General features: G+C 30.4%; 3 protein-coding genes across 3 annotated transcripts; 1 reads left to right on the forward strand and 2 right to left on the reverse strand.

Annotated features, from left to right (window-relative positions):
* The first annotated feature begins 4,804 nt into the window (after positions 1–4,804).
* LOC125608823 lies at positions 4,805–8,493 on the forward strand. Its single transcript, XM_048779337.1, has 6 exons — positions 4,805–5,473; positions 5,698–5,802; positions 5,917–6,024; positions 6,104–6,232; positions 6,345–7,939; positions 8,101–8,493. The coding sequence occupies exons 1-6, from the start codon at positions 5,147–5,149 to the stop codon at positions 8,357–8,359; spliced, it is 2,523 nt and encodes an 840-aa protein (XP_048635294.1). The 5' UTR covers positions 4,805–5,146; the 3' UTR covers positions 8,360–8,493.
* A 201-nt stretch (positions 8,494–8,694) lies between these two features.
* On the reverse strand, positions 8,695–14,825 carry LOC106408665. The gene is made up of 19 exons (XM_048779336.1): positions 14,396–14,825; positions 13,863–14,309; positions 13,518–13,793; positions 13,342–13,429; positions 11,666–12,534; positions 11,273–11,578; positions 11,157–11,201; positions 11,004–11,090; positions 10,847–10,924; positions 10,664–10,762; positions 10,520–10,576; positions 10,333–10,431; positions 10,117–10,245; positions 9,958–10,029; positions 9,799–9,870; positions 9,481–9,552; positions 9,291–9,362; positions 9,125–9,196; positions 8,695–9,020 (listed from the first exon to the last, which is right to left on the reverse strand). Exons 1-19 carry the CDS (start codon positions 14,681–14,683, stop codon positions 8,910–8,912), a joined length of 3,339 nt encoding a protein of 1,112 aa, XP_048635293.1. The 5' UTR covers positions 14,684–14,825; the 3' UTR covers positions 8,695–8,909.
* Positions 14,826–17,380: 2,555 nt separating this feature from the next.
* LOC125608824 lies at positions 17,381–20,357 on the reverse strand. Its single transcript, XM_048779338.1, has 8 exons — positions 19,262–20,357; positions 19,131–19,178; positions 18,961–19,044; positions 18,795–18,878; positions 18,489–18,706; positions 18,330–18,411; positions 17,780–18,217; positions 17,381–17,660 (listed from the first exon to the last, which is right to left on the reverse strand). Exons 1-8 carry the CDS (start codon positions 19,523–19,525, stop codon positions 17,511–17,513), a joined length of 1,368 nt encoding a protein of 455 aa, XP_048635295.1. The 5' UTR covers positions 19,526–20,357; the 3' UTR covers positions 17,381–17,510.
* Positions 20,358–21,621: the final 1,264 nt, after the last annotated feature.

Here is a 21,621-nt window from a genome sequence, read left to right on the forward strand (position 1 = left end):
AAATTTGTGAAATCGAATTTCAAAATTTTAATTAGTGTATATGCGGTAAAATCAATTACTTTTTATGTTATAAAAATATATTCTAAAATATTAAAAAATCTAGAAATGTAAATTTTTTGTAAATTAATAACTCAACTAGGATAAAACTTGCACCGTGTGCATGGTGAGTTTATTTGTATATATTATTCGATAACTTTTTTATATATTTGATCATTTTATTTATACGGTTGCTCAAAAACAGTTATACATATACAATATTTTTTGTTGTTATTATATAATTTATTTCATATGGACCAGATCAATTTTTATTAAAAATTATGGAACTAAACTATAATTAATATATTATGGGTTGATCGAATTGGGCATTAAACAAATTATGACACAAAAACGTTATTTTTTTCCACCGAATACATTCTTGAAAAAATTGAACAGTATTGTTTGCACACTTGAATTATTTTGACATTTTATCTTCCATATGGTTTTGAAAGGTTTCAGGTCAATCATCGAATTGATACATGTCATTTTAATGATTTTAGTCGTATGTTTAAGGAAAACTTACATTTTCTAATTCAAAGTCGTTCAAAAAAATTCAAAATATAACATATAAGAAAAAAATCTAACATATAAGGTTTCCTCATTTTTGTAATTTAAAGTCATTTAAAAAAATTTAAAGTATAACATATAAGATTTCCTCATTTTTGTAATTTAAAGTCATTTTAAAAATTCAAAATATAACATATAAGAAAAAATATATTTTTTATTATATGGTTAATGTGGTTGTTTAAATTTTTAATAATAGAAAATTAAACAAAAATGAATAAGGATCCAAAAATTGTTATCAAATCTTTATTATTCATAGTCATTAATTGTCATATATATGTAAATCATATTAGGTAATTCCGTAGTTTTTATTTAAGAAAATAATACATGGTTCTTATATTTTGGATTAATATAATGTTCTTTAGTAATTGGATTTGTACCAATATTTTTTCAATTGATTATTAAAATACCACGTAAGCTAAATTGATATCTTAATTAAGTATCGCCTAAACATGATTTTTTCTAATTTGTACAAACTTAATGTTACAATTTTTTAAATGTTTCTCAATTAATATATAGGGGGTTGGTTTAGTGGTTTACTAACGTGGTTGGTAATTATCATTGACTTTTGATTCTATTGATACTGGAATTTGAAGTTTTGGTTGCAACATCTCATAGTTTTTTTGTTATTTATATAAAAGTGGAAGTGTCTCCTGATTAAAGCAAAAAAAAAAAGCGTCTCTCCCATGTTAAACATAGACGATTGTGCACTGTTGGGAAGCCTTTGGATAATATTATTAGATTCTCCAATAAGAGAAATCATTCAGATTTTCTAGAATCGGATTCGAGCTATTGTCACCATTTTTATGTATATTTTGTAACAATCTTTTCTTAAACACAAGTAATACGTGGAAGCCCCCTTAGTCCAAGTTTGACTAAGGATTCATTAATGCTTCTACACCATTAGGTTTATGTTTCAACTCCTGGAAAAACCGATTCATTAAACAATTATGCAGGCTACAGAGAAAAAACTTACAAGAGATCTTCAACATAGTGCAAGTAAATTCGGTCAGGCGTGATCTTCGTAGGATATCTCAGGTGATGCAATTAGGCGTAGATCCTTATAAGGCATGTAGTATTGTCGGTTGTCAAATCGTCTATGTAATCTTTCTCATAATTGTAATATCATAATAAATCAGCGTTAAAAAAAAGACAAGTAATATTTTTAAGAAATATATATATAGTATTTTTCAGTTTTGTATTTTTTTTTGACATCAAGTACTTTTCAGTTTTGTAACTATCTATGTATATTATTATTTAAGATGTGATTTTGATTATGTATCATAATCCCCATAATTTTAGGATAAGTTGAATTTTTTTTAATAATAATATTGTTTAAAACTTTATATTAATTAATTTATATTAATATTTATCATAAAATTTAAAATAATTAACTAATAAATAATAAATATTAACTAATTCTAATGATAACATCATAGTCAGGTTTATTTTATATTCAACTTATATGTTATTAGTTTTCTCTAATTTTAAGGTGAGTTATTAGTTTTAATAATACAATTATTTAAATTATATCTTAATGAAATAAGTAATAATTAGTTAATCATTGAATATATACACATATATGTCGTTAAATATAAATTTTATAATTATGTTAAATATTTATATATATATTTAATATTAAACAATTATATTCCTAACTAAAATATTTATATATGACGAAGATTAAATAATTGTTTTTATCTTAAAAGTCACAAATGTATTCACAATAAGATATATATTTAAAAAGTAAATTATCCGACAAAATAAAATTGATTAAAATGTTAAAAATATAAAGAAACATGAAAAATAAAATAAAAATATTAATAACATAAAATGATTTGATGTTAATCAATTATTTGTAAATTTCTTTTTTCAGGGTTTATGTCTTTTCGATAAATATTTTTTTTAATAACTTTCAGTCTAAATTATCTCAAAGTGATTCTTTTGTTCTGAATAAATTTACCATCATTGACAATACCACATAATGTATAATGAAATCGACTACGGCTTAAAACCATCAAAATAACCTTTGTGATGATTTCCTGAAAGAGTTGGAAATAATTACTTCAAAAATTCAAAAGCAATATTTAGATGCCAGTATAAAAAGGAAGCCTTAGCCCATGAATTTCTATATTAGAGTATTTTTCTAATTGGTGTATCTTATATATTAAAACAGAAGTCACAACTTTGATTCATGTGTGATTTTTTTAAAAATGGACATAATGGACCTATTCATAGAAATTTATATTATATTTTAGTTCAGACTAATAATAAATAAAATTTTTAAAATATTTTAATCATAATATCTTTTGATATCTTTTCATTTTAAATATAAATATATTTATTTTAAAATTCTAACAAATCTGTTTAAAAAGATTTTTACAAGATCTTCATTTTCGAAATTATATTTAAATATTTTTGCTAATTTCGAAATTAGTTTAAAATATTATTATACATTAATATATTCAGTTATATAAAATTAAAAATAAAAAAATCTATAATGTTTTATTTATTATATAATCATAATCAATCATATTAAAATAAAATTATTATATTGAGCTAAATATAATAAAATTGTATTAAATTTATATATTTATTTATTTTATTTTTGTAATTATAAAATATTTATGTCCAAAAATAAAATCTAATATGTTGGTAAGATGGGTTAACATTATCAAACTATATAATACATGTATAAAAATTAACATGTATTTTTTTTAAGTTAATAATATAAAATCTTTGTAACTACTTTAATCATAATATATTTTCATTTTAAATATAATATATATTTATATATTATATTTTAAAAATTCTAATAAATCTGTGTAAAAATATTAAACAACAACTTAATGTATTTTAAGTTATCGTTTAAAAATGAAAATAAATAAATTATATCCTATTTTATCTACTTTATAGTCATGATCATGTTAAAATATAATTATTATACTAAAATAAATATGATAAAATTATATTCAAGTGATAAATTAATAAATTTTATTTTCATAAATATAAATTATTTATTAAAATATAATATGATGATAGAATAGCTTAAAATTAACAAACTATATAATACATGTCTAAAAATTAACATATCTTAGACTTTTATATATACAATAATAAATTATCTAATATTGGTAAAAAGAAATCCAGTTTTGAAAGACGGGTCAAAATTTAGCATAAATTAAATACAAAATAATTTTTAAATATATTTTCTCATTAATATATTAATTTTCTTAATAACTAAATGCAAATACAATAAGATAAATATATAATAAGAAGTAGTAAATACATACGGTTTAAACAATTAATTAATTATAACATGTAAATTATAAAATTATTGTATTTGAAATAGTTATATAAATATTTAAGTATATGATTAACATTAAAAATATATACCACTTATGTTCTAAAACAATAATTTATGTATAGAAAAGTGAAAACAAACACCCGTGCGGTTGCACGGGTCAAAATCTAGTCCTAGTATTAATCTATGTTCTATTGGTGTATCCTAATATTTAGATGCCAGTATAAAAAGGAAGCCTTATTCTAATAATTTGTATTGTAGACATTATTGATCAGATTGTGAATTGTTAGACCTCCGAAAGATATCATCACAAAATAAAGATATTCCACTAAGTTAGAATTAACTATTTGTGAGATAAAATAGTTTTATTAAGCATTTAATTTTATATTATATTTAATCTCATAGGTGATAAATTAGTTAACATATCATTGCAAATATATACTATATTGTAAAATATAAATTGTGTACTTATGCTAAATATTTTGTATATTTTGAATATAAAATCAGATTCCTAACTAATATAAATTAATTTGCATTTATACATATGAACGTTAAATTAATTTGGGGAATTGCCACTAATACCACTTTCCTAATACCACTTTTCAACTTTACACTTTTCAAATTTACCTTTAAAATTTTAGTGGGTAAAGTACCATTGTACCCTTATTTAATCAAACATAAACATAAGTTTTCTCCCACAAGAAATTGAAAATTCAAAAACCCCTAATCGAGAGATTGATTCCGGCGATCGAGAGATCGATTCCGGCGAAAGAGAGATTCCGACGAGAGATCGATTCCGGCGAGAGAGATCAATTCCGGCAAGAGAGATCGATTCCTTCGAGAGAGATCGATTCCGGCGAGAGAGATCGATTCCGGCGAGAGAGATTCGATCCGTCGAGAGAGTTTCGACGACTTCAGCCATTTTCACCGGCGAGATTTGATTATTCAGACGACATTGACGTCCGACGAGATTTGGCGAAGACTACAAGCTCAAACGAATCAATCTCTCTTCACGAACGTAACAAAGTGATTTTCGTCTCTTTTCTGTAATTTTCGCTTGGTTTCTCAAAATCGATCGGTTTCTGGGAAGGAGACGAATTTTTCTCATGAAGTTTTCGAATCTCAGATTTATAAAACCTTATAAATTTTTAGCTATGAGGAATATAGTTTTATGTATTTTTCTTATTGATATATCTTGTTGATCATTCCTTCTCTAATACCCATGTTCTTTATAATCAGGTTATGGTGTTCGAAATTTGTTCTATATGTGGAGAATGGAAACTAATAAATGGAATTCACTGGGATTTCATAGTGGATGATCAACGAGGATCCTCTCTTAGTATGATTCATGAAGATATCAGCTACAATGATTTGATTGTGGCTGTTTTAGAAGATTTTGGAATTGATGGCAACAGAAACAGTGTAAATCTTAGCTATGCCTCACCTTCAAAATTAAACTTTGGTACAAAAGAGCTTCCTCCAGCATTTATTAGGAATGATCGTCAAGTAACATCTTATCTGAGCAAACTTAAGGAGAATGGAGACCTTCATCTATGTGTAACCATTAAGGTAACTGCATGAAACTCTTTTGCTAACTTGTTTGTTTATTAGAGTTATCATTTATTTTATAAGGTAGTATGTAGTAGTAGTGATTTGCTCATTGCTTGAAGAAGTTTGCCATAGCAGTATCTATTACATTTATAAGACCTTATAATAATAGTTGTGCATTTTGCAGGATCATTACCACATATATTTTAACTATTAGCTTTTATGTTTTTTTTTTAATGTTTCAGAGAAGAACTCAATTATCACCAATGATTATGTCAAATATGATCCAGCCACGGGGTGGAAATAGTAATCATGATTTGCCTATTGCTGGAACTAGTAATCCGCGTGAGGTATTTATTACAACTCTCATTTTTATAAGGCCTTGTAAATGATTATATATTTAGCTTTATCTTTTTATGTTTCATTACAAGATTCATTACTAGCTTTATGTTTTTATGTTTCAGACAGGAACACAAAAATCACCATTGATTATGTCAAACATGATTCAGACACAAGATGAAATTTCTAGTACTCATGATTCGCCTATTGCTGGAAGTAGTAATGTATTTGAGGTACTTTTCAAAACTCTTACCTTAACATTCATAATTATAATGTCTTATAAAGGTAATAAATACATGTTTAATTTTCTAGAGAGGAACAAAAACACACGCGGAGACTGAATGGAACAGCATTCAGAGAGTTGACGAAGTCTCTGGTATACAACATACTTGTATTAGCGACAGTCTTATTTCTCCTTCAAGTGGTCTTGTTAGCAATAAGGTACATATAACTTTTTCCTCTGTCAAATATAAATATATGAGAGTTTAATCAATGTCTTATAATGGGTTATAAATTCTATTTTTAATGTATATGTTTCATGTTTTTATCTTAGAGAGGATTGGACTCGATTGGACTTGCTGTATATGGGTCTGGAAAGTCAAAATTGCCATCTTTCTCCAGTAGACGTGGTAGAGAAAGCATGGGAGAAGATATCTTGTCTCCCAGTTGTGGTGATGATGATGATTTGTTCTGCGGGAAGTTTTTCAAGGATAAAAAGGAAATGAGCACAAAGTTGAGGTTGCATGCAGTTAGTAAAAGCTTTGAGTTCCACACAGAATATTCAGACAAAACACGTTATGTTCTTAGTTGTGTGGATGAAAGATGCAGTTGGAGTTTTCGTGCAAAATCAGTTAAAGGATCTCAGAGTTTTTTTGTTCGTCATTATGTATCTAAACATACTTGTGACACTTCTCTGAGAACTGTTAGTCATCGGCAAGCTACTGCAAAATTGTTGGGAACTATGGTCAGCAATCATTATGAAGGAGGAAAGATTGGGCTGAAACCTAAACAGATCATGGAAAAAGCTAGAAATGATCATGGTGTTGTGATTACATATTCAAAGGCTTGGAGGTCTCAAGAGCACGGCCAAGATATAGCTAGGGGTACTCCTGATGACAGTTATGAAGCTTTGCCCAGTTGGTTTCACATGATAAAAGAAAAGAATCCAGGTTCTGTGACTTTTATCGAAGTTGATGCTGTTGGGAAATTCAAATACGCATTTTTGTCGCTTGGTCCATCTATCAGAGGGTTTAAGTTGATGAGGAAGGTACTTTCTGTTGATGGTGCCCATCTGAAATCAAAGTATAAAGGGACTCTACTTGCTGCCACAGCACAAGATGGTAATTTTCACTTGTATCCTATAGCTTTTGCTATAGTTGATTCTGAGAATGAAGCCTCATGGAGTTGGTTTATGAAATGTCTGAAAACCATCATTCCTGATGAAGAGGATTTGGTTTTTGTCTCTGATCGTGCGGCCTCTATTGAAAAAGCTCTTTTACAACATTATCCTGTTGCTCACCATGGAATCTGCATCTTTCACTTTCAAAAGAATGTCCAGGACAATTTCAAAAGTTCAACACTTGTCCCTTTGGTTGTTGAAGCTGGTTATGCCTACACCAAAGCTGATTTCGATTGCTATTTTCAAGAGATTGAGGAGTCCGACATTGTATTAGCAGATTATCTTCGTAAAGCAGACTTCAGGAAGTGGACCCGAGCTTATTCTCCTGCTAATCGCTTCAACATCATGACGTCAAACTTGGCCGAATCTATAAATTCTTTGCTGAAAGTGAGTCGTGAGTATCCAATTGTCTGTCTTTTTGACACTATTAGGATGATAATGACTAAGTGGTTCACTGAACGACGTGAGGAAGGAGTTCGTCACATGCACCCTGTCACTGTCGAAGTGGGGAACAAGATGAAGGAGCTATATGATTTTACGTCTCGCTTCCTTGAAGTTTCCAAAATCAATGATTCAGAGTTTGAGGTTAAGGGAGATACAAGAGATCAAGTGGTGAATTTTCAAACAAGGCATTGTTCATGTTTTGTGTTTGATATTGAGAAGTTTCCTTGTGCTCATGCAATTGCCGCTGCAAAATCTGGGAATAAGCACGAAAATGATTATGTCGATGAGTTTTTCTCCAATGAAAGGTCCGTTCTCTCAGCCATTGTGGTAATACATCAGCACGTTTATATATGTTTACAAAATTGATCAAATTTATAAGGTTTTATAAATATTGTTCTACAACACTTCTTTTTCATTTTTCTGTCTTTATTGTACCTTTATTTAATTCTCTTAATTTTCTTATTAGGTTTACACTAGCATATTCAGAGAGTGTATATCCTGTTGGTGATAAAACATATTGGGATATTCCTCCCCATGTAGCTTCGTTTGTTTGTCGCCCTCCATCTACACGCTTTCCTAGTGGGAGGAGGAAAAAAAAGAGGATACCAAGTTCGTGGGAGTATGGAAAATATCGGCCCATATCTAAACCATCACCCAAGGCTTACAAATGCAGCAGATGTGGACAGAAAGGACACAACAAAGGTAGTTGTGTAAGGCCTATTTGATAACAGAGTAGTATAAAAACTTGTGTGCAATTGATTATTTTATATGATGTTATAAGAGAGAATTGGAATCGAATAGATTTTGGGGAACCTTTTACTATTACATTTTATCGTTTTATAATGATTTATAAAGTTTACAGGTGTCTAATAGAAGTTATGTTCCTTTTATTTTTACATCTATCATTTTATAATGCTTTATAAATTTTGCAGGTGTCTAATAGAAGTTATGTTATTTATTATACGAAATGTGTGGTTACATAAACTACCCTTTATAAATCATTAGGATTCAGATTAATTGTAGAAATTATATGTTCGTTTGATATCTTAGCTTACTTGCATGAACATAAATAAAATATGTTTCCTTAGCAAAGGTTTAAGGTACAAACCAAAATATATTTTCCTCATCATGAAGGATTAAGGGACAAGCCAAAAGATGTTCCTCATTGAAGACATCATCAAAAGATAACACACTAAAACTGAAAAAGTTCCATAGATATTTGTTAAAAGTACTAAAAAACTGAAAGAGCTTCATTTCTTCAAATTCGCGATGCTTCTAATCGGCATTTTTAAGATCTTCCAAAACACTTCCTATCACATCATCAGCTGAATCTTTCTCAAATTGTTTCTTTTGTTTTTTCGATTTGGGGGTGCCAACATTGTGTTCCTTTATAAGCATAACAATTAAGAAAATCAGAAATGATAATTGGATGTAGTCAATGAAATTTGAAAGAATATTTTATAAACCATTATACATAGAGAGATATTTACCTTATTTCCTCTTCCATTCTTCTTTGTAAACTTCACGTGCTTTTTAGATGCATCCTCATTCCCTTCTCCATCCTTCAATTTTAATGACACAATAAGTAAAGTTACATAGAGCATATTAAACATTTAAAAAGTCAATCAGTTTATAAAGACTTATAAATCAGCTTACTTCATTGGTTTCTGCATGATCTTCTACTTGTTGTTGTACTTCACGTGGGGGTGTTACACCTTTCTTCTTTCCCTTATATTACAAGACAAATAAATAACTTAGCAATTTCGATTTTAATAACAGCCTGTAAATCAGAAATGATAATCAGAAAGAACATTTTATAAACTATTATACACAGAGAGATATTTACCTTAGTTACTCTTTCACTTTTCCTTGTAACCTTCACGGGCTTTTCATATGCATACTCATTTTCTTCTCCATCCTTCAATTTTGATGACACAATAAAAAAAGTTACATAGAGTATACTAAACAACATTTTATAAAGCATTATACACAGAGAGATATTCACCTTAGTTCCTCTTTTACTTTTCCTTGTACCCTTCATGGGCTTTTCAGATGCATCCTCATTTACTTCTCCACCCTTCAATTTTGATGACACAATAAAAAAAGTTACATTGATTATACTAAACAGCATTTTATAAACCCTTATACACTGAGAGATATTCACCTTAGTTCCTCTTTTACTTTTCCTTGTACCCTTCATGGGCTTTTCAGATGCATCCTCATTTACTTCTCCACCCTTCAATTTTGATGACACAATAAAAAAAGTTACATTGATTATACTAAACAGCATTTTATAAAGCATTATACACAGAGAGATATTTACCTTAGTTACTCTTTCACTTTTCCTTGTAACCTTCACGGGCTTTTCATATGCATCCTCATTTTCTTCTCCATCCTTCAATTTTGATGACACAATAAAAAAAGTTACATAGATTATACTAAACAACATTTTATAAACCCTTATACACTGAGAGATATTTACCTTTCTTCCACGTTTCTTTGAACCTTTCACGGGGTTTTCAGATCCATTTTCCTTAGCACCGACGTCAACATCTGTATTGACTTCTGTGTCATCCTCTTGTTGTTGCTCCTCTTCCTCTTGTTTCTGTTCCTATTTCAATTAAAGGATTACATATTTATAATGATTTATAAATTTAAAACGATTGTTCAGTTTATAAAGATTTATAAATCAGCTTACTTCATTGGTTTCCGGATTTTCACTCTCTTTATCACCGTCGTCCACATCGTCTTCTGTATCCTCTTCTTCTTGTTGTTCCTCTTCTTCTTGTGGCTGTTCCTATTTAAAAAAAAAAAGATTACATATTCTTAATGATTTATAATTCTATAACGGTTTTCAATTTATAAAGGGTTATAAATAAGCTTACTTCATTGACTTCTGCGTCATCCTCTTGGTGTTGTTCCTCTTCCTCTTGTGTCTGTCCCTATTTCAATAAAAGGATTACATATTTATAATGATTTATAAATTTAAAACGATTGTTCAGTTTTTAAAGATTTATAAATCAGCTTACTTCATTGGTTTCCGGATTTTCACTCTCTTTATCACCATCGTCCACATCGTCTTCTGTATCATCTTCTTGTTGTTGTTCCTCTTCTTCTTGTGGTTGTTCCTATTTAAAAAAAAATTACATATTTTTAATGATTTATAATTCTATAACGGTTTTCAATTTATAAAGTGTTATAAATAAGCTTACTTCATTGACTTCGACTTCTACATCATCTTCATCTTGATGTCCTACTTCACGTGGAGGTCTTACACCATTCTTCTTTCTCTAATATTACAAGAAAAAAAACTAGCTTAGCAATTTCGAATTTAATAACAACATTATAAAATATCAAAAATAAAATAACCTTAGCGATTTCCTTTCTTTTGGCATCTATATAAACTCCTAAAACTTCATTTTCGTCAAGTTCATAATCGGCATTCTGTCCATTTACCTGAAATATTATATGTGAGCTCACACACATTGTATTAAGAATATGAAGACGTTATAGATAGCAAACCTTGGTTTTTGTGGCGGCTTCAGTTTCTTTTGACTTCTCAGTTTCCTGTTACAAGTTAGAAGCATATGAATCTTTTTGTCATTTACAACACGAAACAAATATAGAAAGTAGTTTACCTTCACAGTTTCTCCACGAATGTTCAAAAGACCTTCAAGGTACTTCACTCTTTCTTCAAGAGACACTACCTTATTATTGAGGAATTCAATCTTTTCTTGATCAGTTGCATCAATCCCAGGAACAGAATTATTTTCGTCCACTTCAGCTTCAGCAACGGCAATGTCGACACTTCTATTGAGCCAATCTTGTCTCTTCAAACGATATCCTCTTTTGACAAGATCAACAACTCTTCCAAATTCACAGTCAACATCTTCAACCAAGTCGCTATGCAATCCGGGATCTCCAAGGATACATTTGACATCAACCTGACAAGTGTTTGCATATGATCAAACAATCGGTAAAAGAAGAATGCAAAGACTAAAACAGTTTTATAAAACATTATAAACGGTTACCTTCTCCATTTGGTCGAATCTGTTAACCTCCTCAATAGTAAGCGCTTTGGTTTCTTTCCAATGCAAGCACAAGGGAAACTGAATTCCATCATCGCTAATACCAAAGAATGTGCCTAGTTGATTCACAGAAGATAACGCCCAGAGCTGAAGCGCATATATAAAGCCACAAATCGCGTATTGATTATTCTCCGTCAGCTTTGCATAGGTAAAGCTCTTCACTTCTTTCAGTAAATAATCAAAGGCCAAATTCCCCCAGGGATACTTGCAAAACTCTTTGAAATTTCTAGCTCTAAGCAGACGCTCTTCTGGAATACTTGTCACCGGATTGCTTGCCATCAATATCCCTTCCACAAGGATTGTAGCTCCCAATCTTAATCTCTGATCAGCAGTAAGCTCTTTACTCTTTTCGACAAGAAGCTTAAGCAAGGTGTTTAGAGTTTGATTCTTGTTCATCCATGGATCTTTCTTCTTCTTTTTTGTTGCTGAAGTCTCGGCTTCATCTTCATCTTTATCAACAACACAAGGCAGACCCGTTGTCAAGTGGAATTCTCTTAGAGAAAACCTCATTAGTTGTTCTCCAAAAGTAAACCACAAACCCTTCTCGCCTATATCAATTCTCCTTAAGAGTAAGTGATGAATCAAATGCCTTGAAAACACCATAAGCTTCTGCTTCCTTCCCATCTTAATTACCGGAGCCAAGAATGAATCTTCAAGCTTCTTGAATTCTTTGCCCAAAAGGGTTTCAACTTTACCAACCAACTTCAGATTGGAGCGCTTGTTAATTCTTTGCAATACGACTCCTTTTGTACCAGTTTCGGAGATTCTTTTTGGCAAAGCAATCTTGTCATTAGACTCACTCATCGTTTCACCTGAAACAATTCAAAATGGCAATGTCAAAGATATGTTTTATAATGACTTATAAAGGTTTTGTTTATCAACACTTGTAAATCATAATAGATCATTCTAAAATCGATTAACCACATCAAAAACGAAAGAACTAGCAATGAAATATATCGCAAATGACAGAGTGAGAAGAAGAATCGCTAAGAAGAACCAATAACATTACCGGAGTTAAGAGAAATCGATGGTGAAAAGTAAGTTTTTGTAACCAAAGAAATGTAGAACGGCGGAGTATAAATAGAGATCAAAAGATGCGCTTCAGCTCTGTATCAGAAGAGACGCGAACGGAGGAAGGCGATGAAAAGTCCCGACTTTTTACCCTAATTCGTGACGGTTTTATTTTTTTACACTAAGGCCCAATTTCGATTATCAATGTTTAAGGCCCAAGTTTATTTATGGTTTAATGCTTAGAAAACGGTTTTATAAACTATTATAGATTAACAAGCTTCTGCAAAATATTTATATGCTTTTTAAAAAATTTTATTAACCCTTATAAATTATTATATAGAGATTCATAAGTCTTTATTAATTATTGTCAAAATTTGTAAATCATTTTATACAGATTTATAAATCTTTTAAAATTGTTTATAGGTCTTTATATATTACCTTATTTTATAAATCTTCATAAAACCTTATAAGCCCTTCAAAATAATTGTCAAAATTTTATATAGATTTAGAAGCCCTTGTAAACTATTTATTGCTCTTATAAACTACACATATTTGTAAGTCTTTATAAATTATTTATAGGCTTTTATAAATCATAATCTACATTTTACCTCGTGGAATCTCTTGAGGGTCTATGATTGGAGTGGCTACATCATCCATCATATCTTCTGATTCATGAGGTAATGGTAACTCCTTTCCCTACACATCATTAGTAAAAATATATAGTTTAAAGATAAGAAAAAGAAGCCTATGAGAACACATATATAGGTGATAGTCTAAAACTTACATATATGGTTTCATGGTTTTGTGTTTCAGCCTCAGTGGCTTCTAAAACAGAAGTGTTTCTGTGTCTCTCGAGAGAGGATGTGATTTCTGTGGCATCATCATTCACCTTATCCTCTTCATTGGATTCTAAAACAAGTGTGATACTAGGGCTCTCTTGATCGGATCTGATTTTGGTGGCATCATCATTCAACGTATCATCTTCATCGGTGGCAAGTGTGTTACTAGGACTATCTTGACCGGGTCTGATTGGTGTGCCAGCATTATTTTCAAATTCTCTCTGCAAAAATGGTGTAGGAAGATTTTAAATTGCACCAAAAATGAATACAAATTATGTGTGAGAAAATACCTCATGTGCGCGAATCCAACTACCACCACCTAGCCACTCCATTGACAGCCTAATCTCAGTATAATTAAAAACCGCATCCTCTTTTGTGGCAGCGAAATACACTTTGTATTTGTTTTCAAGGAGAATTTCCGTCACTCGACCTTTGCGCCACCCATGGGTAACAACCACTTCAACATAGTCGTTCAGACTGTACTCTGCACAAAGATCTCGAGGAGGAGATGGCCTTATTTTGCAAATATCAACTATTAAATGTTTTCCTTCCGCTTCATCACTCGAATTTTGTGAGATTGTACATCTTTTGATCAGAAATTTTCTTCTATCATCTCCTTGTTTCCGAACTTCTGTAATTACCAATGCTCGGACCCAAATTTTTTCCTTTTCACTTTCACTAATTTCACGGGTCATTTCCACCAACTTCCCTCTCGTAAACATGTGTTGACTCAATACCTTCAATTCCAAAACAATCATATATAAGCTAAAGCCCTCAAACATTCAAAATTTTATAACTTAAAACATACAAAAAAAAACAATACCTTGTTTTTGCTTTTGACCCATTTGGAGCCGATCCAATCAGCATGAGGTCTCAGTTGGCTTCTGATGAATCTCATTATGTCTGGTGGATCATCAAAGTAAACCAAAAAACTACCATCTGGCCTTTCAACTACGATAACACCAGTCCACCAACCATTATTAAAATAAGCATCCACCACCGACCCTTCCTTGAATACGACACCCTCATTCAGACACTCTGGCGGGACTGGCCGAATAAAACTTCTTTCAATAGTTTCCTTCAAAGGACTTACACCATCTTCGTTGAACATAGTTTTGTAACTAACCCGAAGCTTTTTTCCTGTTACTCTCGTCGGATTTTGCTCGAGGATAGCTCTATACCAAGAACCTCTGAACCCATCTTCTTGAATAGATACTTCTACTTCACAATCTTTGGCAATAGACAAAAGTTTTCCTTTTTCTTCAAATTATTTTTCATCTTCCTGAGGAGGAATCGGAAATGAGATCAAAAAGAAAAAAAAAAGAAATCTGAGAAATCAAAGATGAGAATGAAAGATCAATTAAGTGCAACATGATTAGAGTTTAAACTATGACTAAAACTAGAAAGCAATAACAGAATGAATTTTCTTGACTAAAGAAAAGAGAAATCATGGGATATTAGATTTGATCAATATCGAACTAAGGATGGCAAATGATCAATCAAACTATCAATTAAGCCTAGACACAATTCAAGCAATTCTAGATGAATGCTCATTTGCTAACATATCTCAAACATCAAATGTCTTTGGTTGAATAATATGAAAGCAATTACTAACAAGTCTATTAGATCTTAGTACCTTTAAAACAAATGTTTCAAAGTATACTAAAAGCTGAGATTGTCTGATTCATCGAAACTTTTGAGAAATCTAAGGATCAACAACTGAGTGGAACTCAGAAGATGATTACTGACTAGCAAGAAATTGAATGATCTAAATTAGTCTAACCTAATCACTTAATTTAACATGAATTCAAGGTGATTACTCACTAATCTCATGATTCCTCTTAAACCCATATTGGATTTCAGATTAATCATGTAGAAATAGATAAGAAATCAACAATAACACAAGAACATAACAATCAAAATCCAGAGATGAACTTCTCAAGAGAGTTTTGTGTATTTCTCAATGATCAAAAGATAAAGATAATCTGCCTCTGTGGTACAAAAGATGTTTAAAACATAGGTTTTTAATGAAAATGATATGAAATGACCAAAAGCCCTTAAGTAAAATAGAAAAAGATAATAACGATGTCGTCGTGAAAGTGATGAAGAATCTGTCGCTGAGAGTTAACGATTTTTGTTGAAAAATTTTTGTCGTAAACCTAATTAAACCTCTGTAAGTATCGAAAGTTGTGTGTCGATAAAACGACGACTTTTATAATATTATCAACTTTATTTAATCTCTATCTATACTTTCGTAATAGAACAACTTATCTTTAAAATCGCTTAAGCAACATACTCGTATCTCTATCATTCTTCGTAATTCTTTTCATTTGTAAATAATCATTTATAGTATATAAGACTCTTATAAATAAACTTTGAATTTCTTATATAAATTCTATAATATAAAACTTTATAATTAAATTCAAATTAAACTTTTATATAAGATCATCGAAACTCAAATTGGTTTTAGATAAATCATTAGGTTATACATCATTCGATTTGTGTATATAATTTATTTGATCTAAATTGATATTAAAGAGATATTTCTTGAATTACTTTTTAAATTATTATTTATAACATTATTTTATAATCAATTATTTAAATTCATTAATTTAGATTTATTTATGAAGACTCAATTACTTTTTGATAATATTCATATTGTTTGTATTCTTCTTTTGAAATTATAGAGAAACGATGAAATGATAGAAAACAAGAATTTATAAATCTTTAAATTTACTGTTTTATTTTTTATATGATCAGATTAAGATCATTAAATTCTTTAAATTAAATTTTAACCTCTTATAGACCTATTATTACTCGTTATGATTACATATCGTAATTGTTGTATATCATTATTTTTGTATATAAACTGATTTAGAAGCCTTTATAAATTACTTTTTTTATAGATTTATAAGTCTTTATAACTTTTAAATTCCCCTTTATATATCCTCGTATTGGTGTTTACATATCATTATTTTTGTATATAATATTTGTAAACTGATTTAGAAGCCTTTATAAATTACTTTTTTTATAGATTTATAAGTCTTTATAACTTTTAAATTTCCCTTTATATATCCTCGTATTGGTGTTTACATATCATTATTTTTGTATATAATATTTGTAAACTGATTTAGAAGCCTTTATAAATTACTTTTTTTATAGATTTATAAGTCATTATAACTTTTAAATTCTCCTTTATATATCCTCGTATTGGTGTTTACATATCATTATTTTTGTATATAATATTTGTAAACTGATTTAGAAGCCTTTATAAATTACTTTTTTTATAGATTTATAAGTCTTTATAACTTTTAAATTCCCTTTATATATCCTCGTATTGGTGTTTACATATCATTATTTTTGTATATAATATTTGTAAACTGATTTAGAAGCCTTTATAAATTACTTTTTTTATAGATTTATAAGTCTTTATAACTTTTAAATTTCCCTTTATATATCCTAAACTCGATTGATTTTACAAGAGGTAAAAAAACAAGTTTTGTTTTTTATCTTATATAAATTTATATGCCCTTATACATTATTTTATACAGATTTATAAATCATTTTGGTTGTTTATACAACTTTATAAACCTTAATTCTTTTTTGTTTTATGAACTGATGAGCTCTTGAAAAACGATTTATAAATCTTTATAACTTTTATATACTCCTTTATATATCGTAAATTCATTTGTAATAAACCATTTTGTTTTGATTTTATAAGAGGTTATAAACTATTTGTAATAATGTGTTATAAAGCTACTGAAATACAAATTTACCATTGAACTTTCTAAATTTAAGGAAAACCATAAATCCAAGTCATAAACTCATAATACTCAGAATTCTACAAACAAAGTTTACCAAACACGCATAAAACAGATAGTTGTTCACACATAACTATAAGCAAGCTATAAAGTTTTTGTTCATTCCCACATTAGTATTCATTGTAATTCCGAGAAGATATCAACCGCCAACTTTTCTCGGATGATTGCAATTTTTTCTTCACTCAGCTTTGTCAAATCCACTATACGCATTGCATGGCACTCTATCAGCTTCAATGCATAAACTCCACTGTCTTCTATTTTAAGAACCTTAAACAAATATGTTTTAGTAATATATTAGCAGATAAATTATAATATAAGTTATTTGATCTGAAGAACCTGGATACAAATCTACCATAAAGATTTATAAGCGGTTATAAAGATGTTACCTGTGGGAAACCTTCAGATACAATTTTTATCGAGAACTTGCTTGTATCCATGCTGACATCTTTGAAGAAGTAGCGAATCATGAATGGGAGAGCCATCGCATATGCATTAACGTAAGGGACCAAACTCGCATCTGTGAACTTCATTGCTGCACAATTGAATGCTGTGATATTTCTCTTCTCCAAGTTGATTACAACTCCAAGCCAATACTTCTCTGCTACTGCAATGGCCGAATAGAGGAAGTTGATATTCTTCTCTATGTTGTACTTGTCAAAGCCTGCTCCAAATTGGAAACCTTTCTTGTCATCTAAAAACTCATCATAAAACTCATCTATTTCTTCAAGAAACTTCACTCCAACAACTAAGGCAGTTTTGTTCAGAAACAAATCTGGATTGTTTATCTGTCTCAGTTTCAGCAACTCAAAACCTGCTTCAATATGCTGAAACAAAAAAAAAACAAATACTCAGAATAGCGATCATATAGTTTTATAAAGAAGATTAATATAAATTTATAAGGGATTATAAAGAATTTTTGTTCACATATAGTCTAACCGTTTTTGAAAGTTTTTTTCCCGGAGTTTCAATATCCGAAAACCACTTTGCGTTTACTATCTCTTGATTGATTCTCAGCTTCCTACATTGGACACTCATACTTTTTATGTAGATATCTAGTTTCATGAAATATATAGCTTCTTATAAAATAAAACTTACTTTCTTTTGTTTGACATTTTCCATTCTCTCATTTTTTCTTTTCTTGTTTTATCAACTGGCTCAAAGGGATGAAGAATCGGATGTTTCTTCCTTGCTCCTGTAAACGGTGGTTGTGTATGAATGGATGGTATTTGACCTCTTTCACTTCTTCTTAGCGGAACATTATCTGTATCAGCTTTAAACTTCTTTTGAAGTGGAGGCTCAACATCTTCGTTTACCTACAGAACAAAAAAAATAGTCCCCTTTTTACAAAGGATTATTAAGTCTATAAAATAAATCAATACTCATAAAGTTTGGAAAACAAACCTGGCTGTGTTGTTGTACCAATCTCTTTTTTATTTTCATTAGAGGTTGGAAAACAGGAATCTCATAAACATCTCTCATAAGAACCTGATTCATGCAAATCGTTTTTATATAATTGTTTAAGAGACCTTAACGATCATGAAATAGTTTATAAAGCTTTATAAAATACCTCATTTGTACCCTTTCCACTATGACTTTCTTGGGAAAGGAGATCAAACTTAGGAGACGTAAATGTTGGATTAGGCGATGAAACCTTCAGACAAAATATTTGAAAATTAGATGTTTATGCTATATACATTAAACTTTTACAAGGCCTTATAAAATATATTAATTTTGTACCCTTGTATCAAAGTTTGGAGTATTGAATGTTGGAGTAGGCGACGTAACCTACAAAAGAAATAAGAAATTCAATTTGCCTATCACTAAATTAAAAAATTTATAAACCTTTATATCCTGTTTTAGATTCATACCTGCGACGTTTGTTTCAAGCAACTTTCTGATTCAAGTTTTTCTGTGTCTTCGTCTTGAGTGATTTTTTTGTGTAGTCTCAATTTCCCCAAGAATATTCTCTTCTTCCCTTTGATGCTCTGTACCAGATTTTGCTTCTTCATCACATATCTCTTTTTCATTTTCATCATCCAGTGCACTTCTTCCATCGCCAGAGTTTGCTTCTTCAGCAATTGTATCTTCAGAATTTGCTGCTTCAGCAATTGTATCTTCTTCATTTTCATCATGGTGCATTTTTTTTATCATCAGAGTTTGCTTCTTCATTAATTATATCTTCTTCATTTTCATAATCTTGTGCACTTCTTCTATCACCAGAACTAGCTCCATTTTCACAATTTTCTTTGTTTGGTGAACTGTCGTTAAACTTCAAAAAGACAAGTGAAATCATTAGAGAGGAATAACACGCGAAATTTGATAAGTAATTGGTAAAATTGAATTGGTTACCTTAACTCCTAAAACATTCTGGATCATTACTACTCGCTTATCCAAATCACGAACCATTTGGATTAGCTTATCAAGTTTCTCGCTGTTAGACATGGAATAATTTTTATCTTTTCTTTGCTCCTTATCCTTTTGATACTCTTCATCTTTATTTTCCTCTTCATCTGTCTTTTCCTCTTCATCTTTCTTTTCCTCTTCATCTTCATTATGGTTCAGATCTTCACCATGCTCTGCATCTTCGTCTTTTGTCTTGCGTTGTTGACCTATATCTTCTGTTGCAACAAACATATCCACAAAACCTTTCTCCCAATCGCTTCTCCTCATTTTGTATCCTTGTTGAACTAGTTTCACAACACTGTGAAAGTCAGCATCGTCACTATGTGTTGCCCCCACCAAATGTTTGTATTCCTCAGCCAATCCAATCACTGTGCTAACCTCAACCTGTAGAATAAATAAAACATATCTATGTAAACCTCTTATATATTAATTTATATAGTCCTTATAAAAGTACATTTATAATCTTGTATAAACACATGTCAAATTTACAATCCTACAAGACACCGATTTGTGGACCTTTTCAAGGAGTCCCTAGAAATCCACTTTTCAAACAATACAATACGAATATATTTATATATAGTGTTAATAAATAACGCTCATGTTTAATCTAATGAAAATATCTATCACTCATCATTGTTATCTTCTCCAGCTCTAACTGCTCACTATTGTCGGAGTTCTTGTTGAGTCCCAATGTAGACACAACGGATCAGAAGAAGAGGATGTCTCGCATGGCTTTCCCAAAGATTTACCAAGCACATTCACTGATGACGTTGCCCACAGATTTATGGCTAGCGCAAAACCACTCACTTCATAACTATCTCCTGTCCAGGAACTTGCACTCAAACTTTTTACACTTCTCATCAAGATTCTATAAGCAGTTTTACCCCAAGCAATCTTGGGTGAGCGATAGTTCATATAACGCTGCAACCTGTCTCTCGGGATTTTAGAACTCGGGTTTTCTGCCATAATTACCGCTTCTGTGAGTATTGCTGTTCCAAGGGATAATATTTCTAGTGTTGGCATGCTTCGTGCTTTCTTTTTAAACATTTCATATAACGTTCTCACCGTAAACTTATCAATCTTGCCCAGCATCCAAATGTATGGCTTCTTCATTATTTTGAACAGCGGCTCTGTTATTGTCTGATCTTCCTCACAACGTAAGCCTGTTGTCAGATGAAATTCCCTTAGTGAAAACCTCATAGGCTGGTCCGAGAAAGTAAACCAGAGATCCTCTCCTTGCGTCAATACTCTTCGCTGCATTAAAAAATGGAACAACTCTTCTGAAAATTGAACCCTGTTCCTTTTAACCAACTTCAAAATGCTCCCAATGTGAGAGTTCTCTATGAAAGAAAACTCTTCTTTTCCTAATATATCTTCCACCTTCTCGATATAATCAATCTTTGAGTGATGGATTATCGCTTTGGAATTATCTGGTGTTTCTACAGCTTCATAAACCCTCCCAGGCAATTTCAAGGTTGTGCAAAACTCGTTGCTATCCAACTGCAATACAAGACAACACTTCTTGAGTTCACGCATTTTATAATTACTTGAAACCCACATTTATAAAGGCTTATAATTTTTCAAAAAAACTCAATGTTCACTATCGATACTATTTCTCTTAGATCTAACTAGAAACATGACAATCCTCAACCAATGTTCTTCTATTTTCTTATAACAGAAATAACAAATTCAAAAAATGACTTGAAACAAACAATAATTTAGGTACTTACTTGTAGAGAATCGTGAAGATAAGAATCATGAATAGGAGAATCGTGAAGAGGAGAATCGTGTATAGGAGAATCGTGTAGAGGAGAATCGTGAGGAG

This window comes from Brassica napus, chromosome A5 (genome assembly GCF_020379485.1).
Source record: "Brassica napus cultivar Da-Ae chromosome A5, Da-Ae, whole genome shotgun sequence".
Lineage (NCBI taxonomy): Eukaryota > Viridiplantae > Streptophyta > Magnoliopsida > Brassicales > Brassicaceae > Brassica > Brassica napus.

What these genes read in the sequence shown, in the direction of transcription:
- LOC125608823 (XM_048779337.1), top strand. Translation starts at nt 5,147, where the DNA reads ATGGTGTTCGAAATTTGTTCTATATGTGGAGAATGGAAACTAATAAAT. An exon ending in GTGGTCTTGTTAGCAATAAG is followed by an intron (nt 6,233 to 6,344) that starts GTACATATAACT and finishes TTTTTATCTTAG; the next exon opens with AGAGGATTGGACTCGATTGG. An exon ending in GAGTTTTTCTCCAATGAAAG is followed by an intron (nt 7,940 to 8,100) that starts GTCCGTTCTCTC and finishes TTTTCTTATTAG; the next exon opens with GTTTACACTAGCATATTCAG.
- LOC106408665 (XM_048779336.1), bottom strand. Translation starts at nt 14,683, where the DNA reads ATGTTCAACGAAGATGGTGTAAGTCCTTTGAAGGAAACTATTGAAAGA. An exon ending in GTTGGATTCGCGCACATGAG is followed by an intron (nt 13,794 to 13,862) that starts GTATTTTCTCAC and finishes CCATTTTTGCAG; the next exon opens with AGAGAATTTGAAAATAATGC. An exon ending in AAAACCATGAAACCATATAT is followed by an intron (nt 13,430 to 13,517) that starts GTAAGTTTTAGA and finishes AATGATGTGTAG; the next exon opens with GGAAAGGAGTTACCATTACC.
- LOC125608824 (XM_048779338.1), bottom strand. Translation starts at nt 19,525, where the DNA reads ATGATGAAAATGAAGAAGATACAATTGCTGAAGCAGCAAATTCTGAAG. An exon ending in CTCCAAACTTTGATACAAGG is followed by an intron (nt 19,045 to 19,130) that starts GTACAAAATTAA and finishes TTTTGTCTGAAG; the next exon opens with GTTTCATCGCCTAATCCAAC. An exon ending in TATCTGAAGGTTTCCCACAG is followed by an intron (nt 17,661 to 17,779) that starts GTAACATCTTTA and finishes TATTTGTTTAAG; the next exon opens with GTTCTTAAAATAGAAGACAG.